The following is a 20,730-nucleotide window of genomic DNA, read 5'->3' on the forward strand; positions in this document are numbered from 1 at the left end:
CTCCAAGCCCTGTGATATCCCATCAGCTAGTGCTGAAAAGGAAATCTCATGAAGGATCTATTCCAGCGTTTCTCAATCGCTGTTCCGCGGCACACTAGTGTGCCGCGAGACGCTGGCTGGTGTGCGGCGACGTGCGGCGACGAGAAGGGCGATTTGCATTGTCACGTGCCTGGCGGCTGCCAATAAAAAACACTGACCCGCCGGAAAGCAATATTTCTCCTCCTCTTTCCCAAAGCTCACTGCAAACGAGCCTGGCGGCCGCCAATACATAACACTGAACCCGCCGGAAAGCAATATTTCTCCTCCTCTTTCCCAAAGCTCAGTGCAAACAAGCCTGGCGGCCGCCAATAAACATCACTAACCCACTGGAAAGCAATATTTGGCAAGTGTTTCTTACAGTCATAATTATAATATAGGGCGGCACAGAGTTAATTTTTAAAACTTTTTTAATGGTGGTGTGCCTCGTGATTTTTTTCACGGAACAAGTGTGCCGTGGCCCAAAAAAGGTTGAGAAACACTGATCTATTCTAGTGCAGGTATTGCCACCTTAGCCAATCTACCTGCATATTCAAGTGTCATCAAAAGGAAGGCAACTGCCATAGAAGTCAGGCTGCTCATTGTCCAAGATAGGAAAGATGTTTTCTCCTAAAGAACCCTCAACTTAGTGCTCCCTTGGAGTAAGATCAAACTTCAAGCAGTACAGTGGGACAGTAGCATTGGGGTGGCCTACTGCACAAGAAAGGAGTTCTGTGCATGTCCTCAACCTACAGAAGCTCACATGTTTTTCAGTGTTAGGTGGAAAAAGAAATTAAAATACCTTACCAGTATGTGAACCAAAAACTTTGCCTGGTATAAATTCTGGACAGTTAATAAGCTGAGAAAAGTCTGTTTGTGGAGGTCTGCGTGGAGAGGGTCCTGGAATTGGCCATTTCTCTGGTTCTACCCTTTTCCTCATCTTCTGATCCACTATTTCTACTTCTGTACTGTCCTTTAAAGCCTAGATGACACAAATACAAATAAACACTTTTTTGTTTCAAATGGCTGTTTCATATATATTACACCTTTTCTACAGCGAAAACATACTTAGCTAATCAATAGGATTCACATTTCATCATGAAGCCAACAATGCCTTTCTGATTATCTATTTTTTCTTTGTATCAAAGGGGTATCTAAGAGCAGAGATTGCTTGTTTCCTAAATCTTGCAAGAGTCCGAGAGATCATACACTTCCATTTAGAAACAAGAAGTCCACCCCAAAAGTGCTACCACATCTTGACTTATTTTTTATAGTTCCAATGGATATGTTCTGACCTATTTCTTTCAAAATGAATTTTGTAATTGTTTCAATTATTCCTGACAATGTAGGATTGATACCAAGAAGGACCAATGTATCTCTTCTTGCTGGTAAGGAGCTAATAACGTATTCTGCTTTACTAAGATGTATTACTAGTTGTTTGTGTTTTTTTAAAGGAACACGTATTTCTACATTTAACAGCCCTCAATAGCAAGTGAAATAACAAAAATATGCTGAAATTCATTTTATATCAATCAGCTTGCATATTAGACATGTGTTGCTTTGGTATTTTTTTATTTCAAATATACTATTTTATAAAAACTGGATCTTGAAGCACTGAGTAGCTTTAGGTTAGACAAAAAATTGAAGCAAGTTTTGTTGACATTTCTAATTCAAGTTTCCAAAAAAGATTTTCCCCCCTCCCGAAAAATGATTTATATTACAATAGGGACTAAAAACTGAAATTGGCTTACCTCTAATATTAGACTAACATTTGTAGTAAGAGCCTGCACACGATGGAAACTGGCAATCAAAGAAATAGGCAAGAATCCTTGCTGGTCCATCTTTCTCCTCAAGAAGAAGTCTCTTTCCAAGTTTTCTACACTGAAATAATACTCACTAAATAAAGAAGAATGTTTGGTTAGCCCACTATGTTCTTCTAAACTACCATCACCCTGTATCAAAGCTGGCTTACTTATTTCTTTGTAGTAAATATTTGTTTTCTCACTTTACTAACTTTTTGAAGATATCATCCTATACCACTGTGAATATTAAATAATAATAAAATAACTTATCAAAATAAAGCACCATTGCTTCACTTACCATGACCAGTAAAAGCAGTCATAGGAATGGTTTATGCTAGCCTGAGTGAAGACAGACCGTTAGCTCCTCCCCCAGCTTTGCTGAGTAAACTTGTTAGTTTCACTGCTGTCTGCTAAAGGCCTAAAGAGGAAAGCAAAGAGGGTTGCTTCTGTGGGGAGAAACAGGGGGAAAGGAGCGAAGAGGGAATTTCACGAAGAAGATAGCAAAAACTGAGTGCTTTGACTGAGGACTGAGAGATGCTTCAGGACAGGAGAGAATGAAGCCTGGTATGCATTGGGCCCACTGAAGCTTGGTTGCTTTTCAACCCCCAACTAGAAAAAAGTACCTTTCACAGTAAGTAGCCAATAGTACATTCACAGTTGGGATGAAAAAACAACCAACAAAACTCAATTTTCCAAAGTGAAACTATATCTTGGGAGAAAGACAATGGGCTCGTGTTACAGGTAGAAAACTTGTTGCAGGAATTTCTGGTCGACAGGTTTTGCAGACACACATGTACAGTATTCTAAATTGTCTTGTATGGGTGACAGAAAGGAGACCCTCTCTGGTAGCTAGTTTGGAAGATGAAAAACATACACACTTCTCCACCTACTTTAGAAGAGCCACCAAGAGGGACTCTTCTGATAAGTCCTCAAGCTGGCTTGTGCCATCCTCTGAAAAGTATCTGCAGAGTTGAGAACTGCCTGTGAGTTGAGGAGAAGGAATGTATTAGGGCAATTCCTCTGAATGCTTTTTTCAGAAGCCTGTTTTTACTATGGCAAAATCAGATAAAATGCACAGCTTTGGGAAGTTATTATTTGCTTCCTCCATCAAAGGAAGAACTTCTCCTTGCCTGGGCAATTTTGGCTGAGAGGAACAGGGTCTATTTTGGGCTTCAGAAATGCCCTCCATTTCAGTTTGACAGTCTTCAATAATTAGATGGCTATTGGGCTTCCATGTAGGGCAAATTCCCACCTGCTCCACACCTTTGCATTTGCGATCAGGTCTGACAAACCAGTGTCATTCATGTTTTCTGGTCACTTTTTGGTTCTGAGTTCACCCTAGGATGTTCTATTATGAAACTAGAAGCAAAGGAAGCCTTATGATTTCAAAATCTGGTAGGACTCTAGATCAAAGCAGTCTACATCAAACCCAGATTTGGCAGCATCTTAATCACAGGTTTGACAGACTTGGGTTGTTTTTCTTTCTCCATGTGCAGAGCATGTTTGATTTTCTTTGCAGGAGTTCTCAGGAAGAGCCACAAGAGTAGAGAAAATAAGAAAGGCAGACAGATGAAGGCAGGTTTCTTTTTCTTCCATAAGACAAAGATAAGGAAAATAAAAGGTGCTGAAAAATTAACAGGTTAGAAAGAGGAGCCAGTTGAAGCGAAGAAAGGGCATAGAAGAGATTTTCCTTCTCAGGAAAACCAGGATATGAACAGGAGTCTACTCAGCAGAAGCCAAACTATTAACTGTTTCCTGTCTTCAATCAGGCAGCAGAATGCTTTTTCACCCCAACTATGAACAGCCATTGTATAAAAACACAGGAGTAATATGCAATCGAGTACACACACCTACTATGATAAGCAATATCATATGAATTGAAGGTATAATTATTTGCAACAAAACAAACTGCACAGTCGGGGACACATGCTGATCTTATCCTTGTTTTCAATACAGTGCAGAAGTAAATGCCAAAGTTAAAAAAATAGTCATTTTATTTTCTCTTTACCTTGCATCAATAATGTGTAACTTCAGTATTCGAGAATAAAACTATCAATAGCTTTCCATTGCTACACGGTTGGAGGCCATGGAGGCAGTTTGCTTCAGAACACTAGTGGTTGGAAATGGCAGGAAGGGAGAGTGCTCTTTTGCTTGGGTCCTGCTTGGGTCTTTCTCACAAGCACCTGGTGGGGTGTTTCTGCTTGTGTTTCTCACAAGCACCAGAATGGTTGATTAGATGGGACAATTGGCTTGATCCAGAAGGCTCTTATGAGCGTATAGTAGTAGCCACTACTATAGTCATGTAATGGAGTTAAGTTTATTAGTGGCCCTTCCTTCAACTACCTCAAAGTAGCATTAACTATTTATAGTATGTTCCCAGAATAATAGTAATAATGGCATCATCATGGAAAGGGAAAAAAGTTTAAGTTACAAAATGCAATTCTTAGAATGATTAATTTATACTATCATAAAACCACCATGGGATGCATATCCTATACGATAAAACACAAACATTAAAAGATGTGGATAAAAGAAAGGGATGAGCTTTGAAAAGATCGGGAAGATATGCATGTACTTCAGTAACCTTGAAAGAGACACAAGTAAAAAGAAACTGCCTAAAGATACTAACATATTCTCTGCCTTAAAGCAGAATATATTTTTCTACAAAGTGACAATTTAAAGTCCATCTGGGAAGTAAAAATTCTTGGCTCAGCGGCGTCGCAAGCCGCCCTGGTACAGGCCGCCCTGGTACCGCTCCATAGTGACGTGCTGCGTAGTGACGTAGGGGCGCAGCATGTCCCTACGTCGCTACGGAGGGACGCTGCACGCGCGCGCGCTACAGAGCGGGTTTGGCGGCAGCGGTGCTAGAGCTCCGCCGCTGTCAAACTGCAAGCAAGCCGCAGTGCGGAGCGAGTTTTACAGGGCCGCCCTGTAAAACTCACTCCACGCCACAGCTTGCTCGCAGTTTGACGGCGGCAGAGCTCCAGCACCGCTGCCGTCAGCGCCAAACCCGCTCCGTAGTGACTGACCCGAGCAGAAAGAATCAAAGCGTGAGCTGAGCAAGCCGCGGGCGCATGCACCGGCCGTCGGTGGAGGTGGCGAGGGGGCACCGCGCTGTCCCCCGCAGAGTGGAGCCCGGGGCGCCCCCCCCCGCCCCCTATTGCTACACCCCTGTCTTGGCTTATATTCACTGTGGTCACCTAGAAAATGCTCTCAAGTGTTTGAAGGAGCTTCTAAGAAACCCAAGATTCTTATCTCTGAGATATTGAAAAGTGTCCAAATATGGAACTCAGCAAGAAGGGGAAAAATACATTTCCATAAGTGAGTTAATAATAAAGGTTCCTGAGATGCTCTCAAGAGCAAAGAGTAGATATGGTTCGAAAAGTGTAAAAATGTACATCTGGAGTCCCCCCAAAAATTAGCCCAAGACAGACTTATAGCTTATTGAAATCAGTTACTGGTTATCTGAAATAATATCCTACAACCCCATGGGAGACAGAAATAGGTAGTTACAGGTAGGTAGCCGTGTTGGTCTGGGTCGAAGTAAAATAAAAAAATTCCTTAAGGTGCTACTGAAGGAAGAAATAGGTAGTATAACTTTACCAAACTATGAAATAGGAAGAAGACATACCCTCAAGGTTCTAGGCCTTCCCCCCCCCAAAAAAAAACCATGGAACCCAACAAATCAATACAGTCATACCTTGGGTTGCATTCGCTGCAGGTTGTGTATTTTCGAGTTAAGTACTCAGCGGACCCAGAAGTGTTTACTTCCGGGTTTCGCCACGCCGCATGCGCAGAAGTGTTCTGCACGCTTCGCGCATGCGCTAAAGCGCCACTCAGGTTGAGTACTTTTCGGGGTGCAAATGGCACCCTGGAACGGATTGTGTACTCAACCCGAGGTACTGTATTGATGACAAAAATACATAATCATTTTAGCTCTGAATTCTACACAACATTCAAAAGGTAGCAACTGATAAGGTAGCAACTCATTTTATCTGAATTCTATTTTCAGAATGGAACCAATTATATTAATTTTCAAAATGATTCCGATAAGGTTTCTCTTAGAAAATAAGGAAGTGCAGTTTTATGGCAACAAATGCAAATTATGGTTGGGTTTAAAAAACAACAACAATGTACAGTATGCACCTTATATTAATTTTCTCTCTTATAAGGTTATCCCGATTAAGAACAAATAGAAAGCTTGGGGGAGGAGGGTTTCAAGGCCAGCTATTTAATTGAAACTATAATTAGCAATACAAGAAATTAAATTATGCATATTCTAACTTGTCTTAAAGCTTTATTTCTATATGGCTGCAGAATCTGTAAACATAGTCCAGAAATTCTAGTACTTAATAATTTAGAAAATGAAGACCTATTGTAACAAAAGGTTGGACAGACACCCAATTAGAAAATTGTAAGACCTTCCAAACTATGGTATTTGGAAGATGAAAAAAGCCTCTAACATTCCAAGAACAGTAGCACATTCCATGATAAGGCTTGGAAATTTCCAAACTAATTAAGGAGACTGTGAATAATTTAACCCCTACTGGGATATCTGACTAAACCCTACTATTAATAGCAGAACTTGAATATATGACCAATATTTGGTTTAACAATGTGCTGAGCATCAGAGGGGGACACCATCATGTTCTACCTTAGAGGATCTGGATTCTGCAAGCTCAGAAATCTGACCACAAAGAAGTAGTGTCTAAGGGCAGTTGAAGCCAGCTGATTAATCTGAAATGGAACTGTATGTCTGCTGTCAGGTTTCACAAGGCCCATCAACAATAACTGGGGAAAATTGAAACTGACAGCCTTAAGCCAGAATTTATCTGCCAATAAACCAAATTTATTTTTCTTTTTTTCATTTGCATCAACTGTAACAAAACAAGCAAGCAACAAGCCACATAAAATGCAAGAGCAACAAAAGCCACCATTAAACTATGGCAAAAGAGGGTGTGCATTATGCTAATTCATAAACCCTTCACTACAATCTGAAATGTCTGAACCATCCTGTGATCCTTGAATGAAGGGCAGTACAGAGATTTAATTAATAATAACAACAATAATTTTCTCCAGGGATTTGGATAACCAGCCTTCCAAATGGCTTTTCACAACCCATTCAAATACAGGGAACATTTCCATTTATAGCTATATGCCATTTGTTTTCTTCAATTCAAACACAATGACAAAGCACCAATAAGTACTTTGGAAAGAAAAATTAAGAATGGCAAAATTACTTCCAAGCCAACATAATTACAAAGTTTTCATATGTACACAGTCTTACTATACCGTAACACAAGCATACCTAAGTTACAATGTCAACAAAATGCCAGACAGAATGGAGTAAGGATGTATGTATACATGGATTGCATGTGGTTTATAACACCAAGAAACTCAAGATCTGTTCTTATTAAAAGTTCACAGTGAAATGTTTGTAGCATTTCCAACCTATGCCACAGGTTATTTGAAACAATTGGCTTATTAAATGAATGTAGTCTTGCACAGGGACAAAGTTTAACATCTCGCTTCCCCAGCCACCTGCACCATAAACACAGAGCCGTCTACTTACATTTGGCGTTTAATGTATTCTTTTAGTAGTGTTTCATCAACAGAATACATCTGCACTCCTGTTCCATCATCGTAGTAATACATCATACTAGTGTTAAGATCTGGCTGAAATGGCTGGTCAGTCCTCTCGTTATATTGTTCCCGGTAGCCATACGAGTATTCATGGTTCACTTCAGGAAGGAGGAAAAGTGAATTAATACAAATTATGAGTCTAAGTATGTGAAAATAGAAAGCCTCGACCTAGTCAATGTTTAGAATTATTTGAGAGTCAACATTTTATTTTATTTATTTCATAAAAATTATATATCACCTGATTATAGAAAAAACCTCAAAGCAGTTTACAATATACCATATATACAGGAGTCATGGGGTAGAAATATACTTTAAGAAAACACATGGCAAAGTTTCTCAGTAACATTATAATCATGGGATAAAAGGACACTCTCTCAGGAACCAATAATTGCTTAATGACAGGACAACAGGGAATAGGAGGACAATTTTCACAATGGAAGGACATAAATGGCAAATAACTAATTCCTATGAGAATAGACACTATTCAAACTGTCAAAATCATTTTTTCTTAATAATTTCTATTTTCATACTTCGAGGGTTTCCTCTTCCACGTCCTCTTCCTCTGCCCCTGCCTCTTCCTCTTCCTCTGTAAAATCCTCGAATACTGCCACCTTCACTTCTCACACTAGAGACTTCATCATGATCATCTCGTTTTTCTCTATCCCGTCGCCAGCCTTTTAGAAACAGGAGAAGAAATGTAGATTCCTAAAGTTACAGAAGTGAGGTTTTAACAACAAGTAGTTGTCAATTAAATACAAACACAAAACAATAAAATTTAGATGACATACTAGTTCTTGTCTCATTGCGTCTGTTGTTGTGTGGCACAAGCTTGCCTGTTTCTGGCTGAGATCTTGAACTGTTCCGAGATCCTGGTCTATCTTGGCCTTCTGGCTTCATATCATCTAAATGAAGTGGCACCCATTTGTGCTTGTTACCTTCAAGTGTAAAATACAGAACTAGAATGCTGTTAAGAATACCCATTAACCCTATAAAATATATTAGATTTATTAGGTACTAGTTCCCACATTTTGAATAAATATGCACATATGAATTCATTCTAAGAATAACAGCAAATGTCACAAAGTAACTTTCTGAAAGTTACCGTATTTTTCCGTGTATAAGACTAGGTTTTTTCCCTAAAAATAATGTCAAAAATTAGGCAGGCATCTTATACTCTGGGCCATCTCCCTTCATTTTCTTAAATCTGAGTCCCCCAAAATAGGGGGTGTCTTATACATGGGAGCATCTTATAGACGGAAAAATACAGTGCTTCATGAAAATTAGTTCTGAACATACAAGAAATAGCTTCTCATCCTATGCACAGTCCAAACTCAAATTTCAAACACTTGAGAGAGCACTTTGGGAGGTGATAAGATGATTTTCATTTCAACTGGAGTTTACAGAAGTCCTATTCAGACAGTATGAAAACATGCAAGTTATTAGATGAGGGGGAGCTGTGGAGGAAAGCATGATAGCTCTGCCTCTTTTCATTTTTGGCACCTTCCACAAAATGAAAGGTAGGGAGCTGTTGTATCTGTGGGGATTCCTTGCATGTATGCAAACCCGGGAAAATCAGACTGCTGCAGTAATAGATCTTAAAAGGACACTCTTTTAAAGCAATTCTTCATAAATTTAATCCCACTGTGCCTTTTACCACGTTCATAGATTCTGTGGTGATAGCACTGAAAATACTATTCAGTTTATTGTGCTTTGGAGACAGTGAACAGTTTTATGTCATAGCAGTAATATTAATATTATAACTGCTCACTCTTTTGCACCTTTCTACCTTCGAACTCTTTGGAAACCTAACCTATGCTAATCCCAGATGAACATTATCTGTTTCATACTTCTAGCCTATGTGAGTTTTTCCTGTAATATAAGCAGGATATTAGGTTGGTTGCCACCTCATTAAGTGACTTGTGGGGAAACAAGACACTGTCAGAGGATTAAGGAATTCCCTCCCATGACAAAACTCATGTGATGCACTCAAAGTGCTGAAGCAGCTCCTTGTTTCTGAATATGATTTTTGTGTTCTGCCTTAGATTAAAATTTTATCTAAGGATTCATCTGCATGCATTTGCAGTATGAGGTTACTGATCGTCACACAGAAAAAGCTAATGAAATTTCTTTATATAGAAATTAGAATCATAGAATCATAGAGTTGGAAGAGACCACAAGGGCCATCCAGTCCAACCCCCTGCCAAGCAGGAAACACCATCAAAGCATTCTTGACATATGCCTGTCAAGCCTCTGCTTAAAGACCTCCAAAGAAGGAGACTCCACCACACTTCTTGGCAGCAAATTCCACTGTCGAACAGCTCTTACTGTCAGTAAATTCTTCCTAATGTTTAGGTGGAATCTTCTTTCTTGTAGTTTGAATCCATTGCTCTGTGTCCGCTTCTCTGGAGCAGCAGAAAACAACCTTTCACCCTCCTCTATATGACATCATTTTATATATTTGAACATGGCTATCATATCACCCCTTAACCTTCTCTTCTCCAGGCTAAACATACCCAGCTCCCTAAGCCATTCCTCATAAGGCATTGTTTCCAGGCCTTTGACCATTTTGGTTGCCCTCCTCTGGACACATTCCAGCTTGTCAGTATCCTTCTTGAACTGTGGTGCCCAGAACTGGACACAGTACTCCAGGTGAGGTCTGACCAGAGCAGAATACAGTGGTACTATTACTTCCCTTGATCTAGACGCTATACTCCTATTGATGCAGCCCAGAATTGCATTGGCTTTTTTAGCTGCTGCATCACACTGTTGACTCATGTCAAGTTTGTGGTCTACCAGGACTCCTAGATCCTTTTCACATGTACTGCTCTCAAGCCAGGTGTCTCCCATCCTGTATTTGTGCCTTTCATTTTTTTGCCCAAGTGTAGTACTTTACATTTCTCCTTGTTAAAATTCATCTTGTTTGCTTTGGCCCAGTTGTCTAATCTATTAAGGTCATTCTGAAGTGTGATTCTGTCCTCTGGAGTATTAGCCACCCCTCCTAATTTGGTGTCATCTGCAAACTTGCTCAGGATGCCCTCAAGCCCAATTAATGCCCAAATTTAATTTTTTAAGAAAATTAAGATTTGCTAGATTCTAAAATATTAATACAGCAAGATTTGTGCAAGCACAATAGAACAAGCACTATTGAAACAGTCGTAAATTAGAGCTGCAACCTTTAAAAAACTGTCAATGAACTTAACAAGAATGTCAGAAATCAAGAGCACAAACATACATTACAGCTCCATTCTTTAAATTTAGTCATGATACCTGAGGTTATAGAGAACGTTATTAATATGCTAGCCCAGACCAACCTTTTTTCTTTTGATTGTTAATCTGAGCCTCATCTTCACTAACATTTTCGCCAGGAATATCCGGATTTATTTCCAGGTTTTCTTTGATTCTGCTATTATTCTTCCTTTCATTCTTCTCTTCTTTCTCCTTTTTGATTGGTGTTTTTTTATTCTGATTGCTTATATTTTTACACTGTAACACAACAGAAAAAAATTAATCCTAACCCCATTCAAATATTTGCAGCCATCCCATCCCTGTTGCCAAATTTGAGCTCCATGATAAAAAAGCAAACCACTCTTTCCTACTGTCCTTTTATCAACTGTTCAGTTGACATATGCAAAGGAACAGAATCACAGCAGAAAGTCCCAGCCTCAACTTATATGTGTTGGCTATACTATATGGCGTCAACAACGTTTTCTGGCCGTGGGCCGGAGCATTCCAACGGACTATTGTCTGTGGGCCGAACATGCGCAGAAGTGATTTCCAGCACCACGCTGCCCATGTCCGGGGCACCAGAAATCGCTTCTGTGCATGTCCGGGGTGCCGGAAATCACTTCTGCGCATGTCTGCAGCACTGGAATTGCTTCTGCGGCTGCGCAGACGCTGGAAATCATGCCTGCTCAGAAGCGATTTTCGGCACCTGCACAGGCATGATTTCCAGCTTCTGTGCAGGAACAGGCACCATTTCTGGTGCCGTTCGGCAAGTCCCCGTGCTGCACCACACCAGTTTAGCGCAGCGCACGGGGGACTTGCCGAGCGGGCGGCTCGGTGACCGGGTGGCTTATGGGCCAGATAAACAGCCTCTGTGGGCCGGATCTGGCCCATGGGCTGGAGGTTGCCGATGTATGATCTGTACAGTCCCTATTCACACGTGTTCAGAGCCAGCTATATGTATGAAGGCTCTGTACATGTTTCCAAGGAACCTGCAAAAGCAAGCTACATGGCACAATTAACATGTGAGGGGGGCTTGTTACCACAATTCCTCTATTGCCTTCCCCAATCGCATCAGTGAGCACAAGAACATATGGACAAACCCAAGAAGGACTTTTTTTGCGAAGTGTTGTCAATATTGTCGTATATTATTAACCTGATTAAGTCTACCTCAGTTCATTGTTAAATTTGTTTATTGCTACAAAAAAAGTAATAAAAACTGCCTTTTCATATATATGTATAACCGAATAGTCGTACCTTGGTTCTCGAACATAATCCATTCCAGAAGTCCATTCAACTCCCAAAACCATTTGAAAACCAAGGTGCAGCTTCTGATTGGCAGCAGAAGCTTCCTGCACTCAAGCTGAAGCCGCATCAGACATTCGGCTACCAAAAAAGTTTGAAAACTGGAACACTTACTTCTGGGGTTTCTGTGTTCGGGATCCAAAATGTACGAGGCATTCGAGAACCAAGGTATGACTATATTCCATTTTAGTAGAGTTAGATTTCCAGCTAATGTAAGAATAGTAAAATCCATTATGGCCCCCCTTCTCTTCCCCCACATGCTTCTACTAGCAGGCTCCTCTGCAATCCTTCCTTTTCTCTTTTTCTTTCTCTTTCTTTCTTTGGAGGCAGCTTGCAGAAATAAGCAATTGCTGCTGCTTCAAAACCACTTTTGGTATCTACCCCAGCTGAGCAATGGTAGCTTTCTCTGTAAACCACTTTCATGTAGGTGAGTTACAAAGAGACAGATCATTTGTTACTACAAGCCACTCAGACAGAACTCTGGGTGGAGCAGCTTTCTTGCAGCAGTGATGGTGGTCCATGTTCTTTCTCCTTCAAACAGGGTTTCACGTAACACTAATCCAAGTTGTGTGGTTTGTTTAAACCCTGTGGTTGTTTAAACCTAAGTGCTCCCATTTCATTCCTTCGTTTGTTCAGATGAAGCAACAAACCACAAGCCTTGCATTAGTGTAACATTCAAACCAGTGCTTATGGTTTATTTCTCCCAAATAAACCATGATTGGGACTCTAGTTTTAGCTTTGCAGAACACAGGTTGCAATGGGTTTTGCTGCCATAGACAGAAGATTGGGACTGATCCTTTTCATCTTAAGTACCATATAATTCCACAATCGATCAGATTTCTAAATCATACTTCAGAAAAACCAGCTACAAGAGTCCTGTGGCATAGGGTAGAGAACCATGAGCTATTTACAGAATGTTTTAGGAGAGGGAATGAGGGCTGGCTGCCCAAAAATATTTTTCTGCAAATTGTCTAGCTGCCCTTGCTGATCTCCCAAACAGATACCTAGGTCATTTGTATGCAAAACAATTGTCATTAATTAACAGATCAGCCTTGTACAACTCAAATATGCTTTAAGAATGAACTGAACATTATGTGCATCAATTAGTTCTATCATACCTCATTGATATTGTGTTTTGCAAAGGTCACAATATGAAATTATTTTTATGTGTATAGAAAAGAAAAGCCATCTAGAAATAAGTAAAAGTTGTCATTGCAATTTAAACTTGTTAAGAAAATAAATTTGCCTTCATTGTAAACTAGTCTTACAAGCAGACTAACAGTTGACCAGCTTGCTCACCTCCATCTCTTGTACTTTATAGCTGCTAGCTCCTCTGCTACCACATTGAACCTAAGCTTGTCTAGCATTCTGAAGCTGGGAAAGTTACAATACTGTTATGAAAAGAGCATTATGAGGACAGTGCAGAGACAGGAGAAAATTGGCTGGTAGGCAGAATTGTGAGAACAGAAGAGTACAATATTGTTTGTTATTTCTATGGGGCAAGAGATACCTGCCACATGGAAGAGGCAAACTTCATTGTTGTTACAAAGAAATATTAGAAGTGTACTTACTTCAGAGTTGGCGATTTCACTTGGTGTTGGCCAGTTTGATGCATCACTGAAGTCATTTGCCTGCAATGGTAATGAACACATCTTACTGTCCAGAAACATTTGTTCAATAGCAAGCAAGCACCCCCATCTGACACTGGATTTATGCTACAGTTTTACAGAAATGAAATCACAAAACAAAAATTCTTGATTCTTACATATCCTTACTCGCAAAATAGCACAGTGTAAAAGCAAACTCAGCAATGTGGTCAGCAATTCTGAATCCATACACCTTTTTTTTTTTAAAAAAAAATGTGTTCAGACATTTTTATGAAGGCAGTCTTTTCAAATTTGATATTAATGTTATGAAGTAATTTGCATAATAATTAACAATCAATGGATGTGAATTGCTTGAAGCTAAAATCAGCAAGTAAACATAGCTTTTCTGTTTATCCTCTATTTCCAATACTGTATAACTCTTGGTAAGGAAAACTTTTCCATCACTTTGGAAAATTACATACAACACTCAGACTAGCTGTTTTACTTCTTAAGATGCTCCTACAGTAACTTATCCCTGGTTCAGTTCAAAGGATAGACCATATTGTAAGATAATAGCTATTCTGAAAAAGGTATCAATAAAACTTTAATAAACTTTTTTGTTTTGCTTTAAAACAACTTTCAACAGTTTAATTTCTGGGTACTCCCACTTTCCAAAAAGCATATACAAGTAGATTTTAAAAAGCAACATTTGGATATGAGAAAAGGATTTCATGTAAGACCACCAGCACTATCTTTCTTCCTGAACTTGAATAATATGGTAACTTAAAAGCTTTGTTTCAACAGTTCAGTAATATGGGTGAAGCCCATTATTTTTCCATATTAAAAAACCTATTCATATGAAGTATGTGGTATCAATGAAGTCCTTCTTATGATAATTTAAATAAATATGCAAATACAGGATTATCAGTATATTACAATAAATGAATTTAATAATTAATTATGAAAGTATTAATTACTAATATAATAATTTAAACCTGAATTAATAGACTATAAAACTGATTTGGACTCCTAAAACATACCTTACTCGATTTCTTTACTTTTGATTTTCCTGCCTTTATGACTTTAGCAGAACTCAGTAATTCTAAAATGAATAAAAGAAAGATGTGATTCAAGTAATCTAGAAAGAGTAACAAAACCAAGTTCATCACAAAATTTAAATAGTATGATTAATTACTGCTCTCAAATTGTTTAAGTACAAGTTGAAACAAAGAAATTCCACAAAGTACAAATGATTTTTTTAATTAACTGGATAACTATCGAACTTGAAAAAAACCATTTTTTCAGCTTGTCAAATTAGCTTAAGTGTTAATTCTAATTTGAATGCTGCTATTAGCCTTGTAAAATGCTAAGATTACTCACATCAAATAACTCACATAAATTAGAATCTTATGGCTGCAATCCTATCCATACTTACCAGAAACTACATCCCATTGTTATCAATCCTATCAATGGGACTTCTGGATAGGATATATAGGATCCTATATAAAACTGGATGACTGAAAATCACATGTAGACTATATTACAAAAATAAAGATGCATTGCAATCTCAATTTATGATAGCTTTAAAAAAAGATTTTGTTCGAAAAAGAATAGATTAAAAATGTATTTTTATACTCCAGTTAGTGCTTTATGAGCAGAAACTGGCACAGTTCATATTTGTAGATTTCAGAACAAATATCCAGTCTATGTCAGACGAATTCTTACTTTACCATTATGCTTATAGATATATGTAACAGACAGCTACTTAAATATTTCAGTCTATGCCCCCACAGCTGTCACATATGGAATACAAAATTCTGGAAAAGTAAATATCGTACTCTTATAAACTTTGTACTGTATTAGCATACAAGGCAAATATTACAAATTTGTCAGATAGCTGACTAATACATGATTAATGCTTCATGTCTTCTCCATATCATATTCTGAACAGACATATGAAAAGTAAAAATAAAGGCACAAAACAGTCTAGTTTCAAAAAGTCATTCAAACATTAAGAATGTAAATAGTGTACTATAAACAAAATCCAATTAAAACAAAAATCTATCTAGTGCTTAGCAGGCTAGCTAAATAATTAAATTAATCTAATTTCAATTAATCGTTTGCATCTTTCTGGCGGTTATGAGGAAAAGATTATAATAATTATAATAATAATTTATTATTTGTACCCCGCCCATCTGGCTGGGTTTCCCCAGCCACTCCAGGCAGCTTCCAATAAAAATTTAAAATACATTAAAATGTCACACATTAAAAACTTCACTGAACAGGGCTGCCTTCAGATGTCTTCTAAATATCAGGTAGTTTGTCTCTTTGACATCTGATGGGAGGACTATATAGGACTATAACTAGCAGTTATAGGACTATAACTCCTAGTCCTATCAAAAAGTATCAAGTATAGATGGAGGGGGTGCTTTCTCTGTACAGTATATGTTTAACAACCTAGGTAAAGGTAAAGGTAAAGGGACCCCTGACCATTAAGTCCAGTCGTGACCGACTCTGGGGTTGCGCGCTCATCTCGCATTATTGGCCGAGGGAGCCGGCGTATAGCTTCCAGGTCATGTGGCCAGCATGACAAAGCCGCTTCTGGCAAACCAGAGCAGCACATGGAAACGCCGTTTACCTTCCCGCTGTAGCGGTTCCTATTTATCTACTTGCACTTTGACGTGCTTTCGAACTGCTAGGTTGGCAGGAGCTGGGACCAAGCAACGGGAGCTCACCCCGTCACAGGGATTCGAACCGCCGACCTTCTGATCAGCAAGCCCTAGGCTCAGTGGTTTAACCCACAGCGCCACCTGGGTCCCTTAACAACCTAGGGAGGAGTGCAAATGTACACGAGCCCAAAAAGAATGGGATCCCCTGCTGTACACTGTAGGAATTTAAGATGGAAGAGATATACTATACACAGCACTGTACTACTTTCTCATATATTCCTTTTTAATATGTAACACATTTTAAATGTGAGTTAGTAACTTATCCAAAAGAGAAATACGTACTATGATCAAAACAACAACTGTGTGGTAGAGATTATGCTCATTGTATTGAAGAGGAATAGTACTGTACTATTGGGTTCTCCAAAGTGGCAACCATGTGCACCATGATGGCCTCAGGCAACCCCCAATCTGGAGACCAATGGGGAGTGTCATAAACACCACTCTAAGCATTTTGGAGAAAAGGTCAAGTTGCATAATATATTACTAACCACCACCACATTTAGAGCAAGAACTAGTCAGGCATATCATATCTGACAGCATCTTTTTTGAACACGGCTGCTTTAATATTCTATTCTAGCACTACAAGGTAGTGCCTGAGTAACTATCTGTCTAGGCAAGCACATAAAGCCGAATGTACACAAGTTAAATGTGCATAAATTGCAGGCTTACTGTGTAGAATCAGTTTGCATAGCATCACTTATTGAACTTATTACATGAAAGTTGAAGATATGCAAAACAAATTATTTAACAAAATCCTAATTAATGCTAATTAACCTTTTACTTTCCCTATTTTTTAAATGTAAAATACAAAAGCTAGTTATTTAAGGCAGAACTCTATTTTTATTTCTAAGGTATTTAAGCTAGGATATTCAACACATTTATCAGGGAGCAAGTACTTAAGAATTCAACTAAATGAATTATTTTATCCAAGTTTGAAATTGTACTGTTATATCACTTTAATCTAGCTAAGTCCCAGAGCACTAATATAATACCATCTATTATCTCCAAGAGTGTTACAACTACTGCTGCTGAATCTGAATACCATTTCATGATAATTCCTGCTACACGGTGGCATACTGTGATTTGTGATCCACAAATTATATACAGTACAGTACATGCTAAAGTTTCTTGCAAGACCATCAAGCATGAACTACAAAGCAAAGCATGACTAATTACTACAATGATCATTCTCTAAAGACCTGTTAGCGCAAATACGGTATATGTTTAAAAGCCTTGAATTTGCTTCCACCAGCATACTATCACAGGAACCCTAAACTATGAATAACACCCTTAAGAAAAAATGAAGTAAACTCTATACATAATTCAATAATTTCAGTTTTATTGTAGGTAATGCCAAGTGTTGACAAACATGCACAGTGACCGAAGAAAGAATAAAGGCTATTCCATATGTAACTCATTAAGTTTTTGTTTGGAAGTAAACTTATTTATAGCACCACCCATACGTACAAGTTCACAAATATGTAGAACTGCAGTATATATGCATACAACAGAGGTACATACACAACAGTGATTTATATGCAAGCAGGAATAAACTATTCCCTGCAGGCAAGTGGCATCCGCACAGGATTCTGACACGAAGCAGACCAAGCAACAGGCATAATGAAGGACAAAAACACAGAAAAGTTCTGCATGGGCATAGTGGAACTACAACAGTGTCCCCCCACCACCACAACGTCTATCAAGCTGGATCTCTTCTCAGTCCCGTCCCCCCATAAGAAGTAGCTGATTTCGCTTCCAGGCATCCCTACCGCCGCCAACTGAGCTCTGGCTTTCCCAACCGCTTCGCTCTCACCGTCCACCTCATAAAACAACTCCAAGGCAGAAGAAGCCACACCTCTTCACGCTCATTTTCCTAATCTGACCATATATGCAACATGAGAGAGGGCAGGCAAGGCTGAAAAGAGCTCCCTGGCACCGGCTGGCTGGATGGCTGGAGGCAAGCAAGCACACGCCTTTCTCCGAAGCCTGTGTCATTCGGGGTCGCCGCCGAAAGCGGGCGGGGGAGGGTGAAGAAAGAGAAAGAGAGGGAACGCTTTAAAGAAACTTGAGAAGGAGGCGCAGCAGCAGCAGCAGCACGCGGGGCTCTCGTCGTCCCCGCAGTAGTTCAAAACACAACCTCCCTGCCCGCCCAGCCCTTTCCTTACCCGAGTCCTGCGGGGCGAGCTCGCTGCCGGCGGAGGCGCTGGAGGGGGATAAGCTGCCGCCGGAGACGGGGGGAGGCTTCCAGCGGGTCCAGGGGTTATCCTTGGGCGGGGGGGCCTCGACGGCGTGAGGCTGCTGCTGCTCCGGTTGGCACTTGTCGCCGTTGCTACTATCCTCTTCCTCGTCGTCGTCGCCGCCCTCTTGTTGCTGCAGCCCCTCGCCGGAGCCGCTTTCCTGGGGGGCTTCGGTCACTTGGCCGGAAGGAAACAGGAGCTGCTCCTGATGGTTCTCTTCGGGCAGCCGGGCCCCCCCGCCGCCGCCGCTCTTCTCCGCGCCGCGAAGTGGTGCCTGCGGGGCGGCCGCGGACATGCCGAGAGGGGTCCGCACCCGCTGTCCTCCCGCGCGCCCCTCTCCCTCCGCTCCCCGCGGGGCTGCCGTAGGGCGGGAGGGGGAAGAAGAAGAAAAAGAACCTCTAAGCGGAGCTGCTCCGTGCGGGGGGCCTGGCCCGCCCCACGGGGGCTGCGGCTGGCGGGGAAGCAGCCCCCCCGCCCCAACAGCGGCCTCCGGGGGCGGCGTAGCTCATTCACCTCAGCGGGTGGTTCAACCGCCACCGCCCCGTGCCGGGGGGGGAGGGAGGGGGTTGTAGAGAAGAGAGACGCGCGAGAGGGCCGCGCACGAGACAGGAGAACGCGTCGCTGCCGAGGGGCCGCCCGGGGTTGAGGGACGGGGATGGGGGGGCAGGAGGAGGCGCCGGAGCCGAGGCACAGTTTTCGTGGGGCCTGCTTTGAGGTCCGGCAAGGAGCTCCGTCACAGCTGTCGCGCGTGTGTGCTTCCTCGCGCCGGGGGGAGGCGGGGTGGGTGGGAAGAGGGGCGGGGACAGAGTCAGGGAAAGGAGTGAAGGGAGGGGGGTAAGAAGAAGGCGGAGGAGGCGGCGGCGGCGGCGAACGGGCGAAGCGCTCTGCAAAACGAGGGCGGAGCCTCTCCGAACCCCTTCGGCGCGTTATGACATCACAACGGCCAACAGCGCGGAGGGAGGCCGCGAGCGTCTCTTCTCCGAGCTCGCATTTTCGCTCCCCTCTCCTCCGCCTCGGCTAGCCCCGCCTGCGCCCCGCCCGGAACGAGGAAGCTAGAGGCGGCGGCGGAGATGGCCGCGCGGTCGTCCTCAACGGAGGACCCAGGAAGAGGAAGCGGCGGCGGCGGCGTTGTTCAGGGGGACGCCACCGTTTCCCCTTCGAATTGGGTGGGCCGAAGGAATGCCGCTTCTTGCGGAGCACGACAGACGCCAGTCTCTGGGAGAGAGGAAGTCAGTTGACAAGGGACGGGGCGCGAAAGAAGGCGGCCCGTCAGCACCTGAGAAGGGGCTTCCTGTGCACGAAGCTCACCTTCGGCCACACCAGCATTTATTCGCCTCAGGAGAAGCGGGAAAGGGTTATTTTGGGGAGCTTTTTTATTTTTATTAAGGGGCTTTGGGCAGGCTACCTTGAAACTGCAGACTTAAAAACAACTACCTGGGCAATATAATTAAGCGTTGTTGCATTGATTATAGCTTACTGCCGAAAGATCATTTACATCCCTGCCCCCCCTCCCCGGCGGCTGCATGCTGTAGGAGGAAGCACTAGCCTTTTGAAGTTTCCACCAGCGCATGAGCGCATTCGGAATGCGGCAGTTTCTCGCCCTCTTTCAGTTTTGGCTTAATGTACAATGGCTTTCCATAAGATTAAAATGTTCCAGAGCAATGTAGCTAATAATCTTTCGAAATAAAACTCAGTTGTGCTGTAGGCTCCCCTGATACATGTTTACCATGACACAATAGACAAACGACTAGATTTTCTCTTGGAAAATTAATTCTGCAAACATGAAAAGCGATTTGCACCTAAAAAGATGCTGTCATCTTCACTTGCAACATCTATCTAGCTTTGTGGCTGTTCTTTGTGACATGCACATTTAAGAAAGCACCAAAGCAGTAGACAGTGGTGGTATCATAGCAATCCATGCATTCCAAATATAGAATAATAATAGAACCAAATATGGAGCTAGAAGCCAACTTCAACTTGTAATTCCATTTTATGTACATGTTGCAATAACCCAAGTTGCTTCCATTCTTCTAAGCTGAAAAACAGTAACTACCCTTTTAAACAAAGGGGTGTTGTTTACTTTCTGGAAGACATAAGGTTCAGCCGGCGCCTACCATTTCAACAACTCTTATCAATAATGCCCTGCACCTGCTTTAATTCATTCTGCTAAATCAACTAACCCCTGTGTTGC

At 41.4% G+C, this 20,730-nt stretch overlaps 1 protein-coding gene across 10 annotated transcripts in view; it reads right to left on the reverse strand.

Moving 5' to 3' along the window:
* LARP1B (La ribonucleoprotein 1B) overlaps positions 1 to 19,446 on the reverse strand; it is a 30,725-nt gene extending 11,279 nt beyond the window's left edge. For 6 of the 10 annotated variants that reach the window (XM_088660339.1, XM_088660342.1, XM_088660338.1 and 3 more), the window contains exons 1-9: positions 18,468 to 19,446; positions 14,614 to 14,675; positions 13,559 to 13,618; positions 10,772 to 10,943; positions 8,249 to 8,416; positions 7,991 to 8,134; positions 7,390 to 7,558; positions 1,767 to 1,911; positions 823 to 997 (exon numbers count right to left, since the gene is read on the reverse strand). In XM_088660339.1, coding sequence (XP_088516465.1) covers positions 823 to 997; positions 1,767 to 1,911; positions 7,390 to 7,558; positions 7,991 to 8,134; positions 8,249 to 8,416; positions 10,772 to 10,943; positions 13,559 to 13,618; positions 14,614 to 14,675; positions 18,468 to 18,834 — 1,462 coding nt within the window. In that variant the 5' untranslated portion in view covers positions 18,835 to 19,446. The remainder of the gene's footprint in view (positions 1 to 822; positions 998 to 1,766; positions 1,912 to 7,389; positions 7,559 to 7,990; positions 8,135 to 8,248; positions 8,417 to 10,771; positions 10,944 to 13,558; positions 13,619 to 14,613; positions 14,676 to 18,467) is intronic. The other 4 variants (XM_088660340.1, XM_035114228.3, XM_035114227.3 and 1 more) reach the window with 2 other exon arrangements.
* Between the last annotated feature and the right edge of the window lie 1,284 nt (positions 19,447 to 20,730).

The sequence above is a fragment of the Zootoca vivipara genome, chromosome Z1, assembly GCF_965207765.1.
Source record: "Zootoca vivipara chromosome Z1, rZooViv2.hap1.1, whole genome shotgun sequence".
Classification (NCBI taxonomy): domain Eukaryota; kingdom Metazoa; phylum Chordata; class Lepidosauria; order Squamata; family Lacertidae; genus Zootoca; species Zootoca vivipara.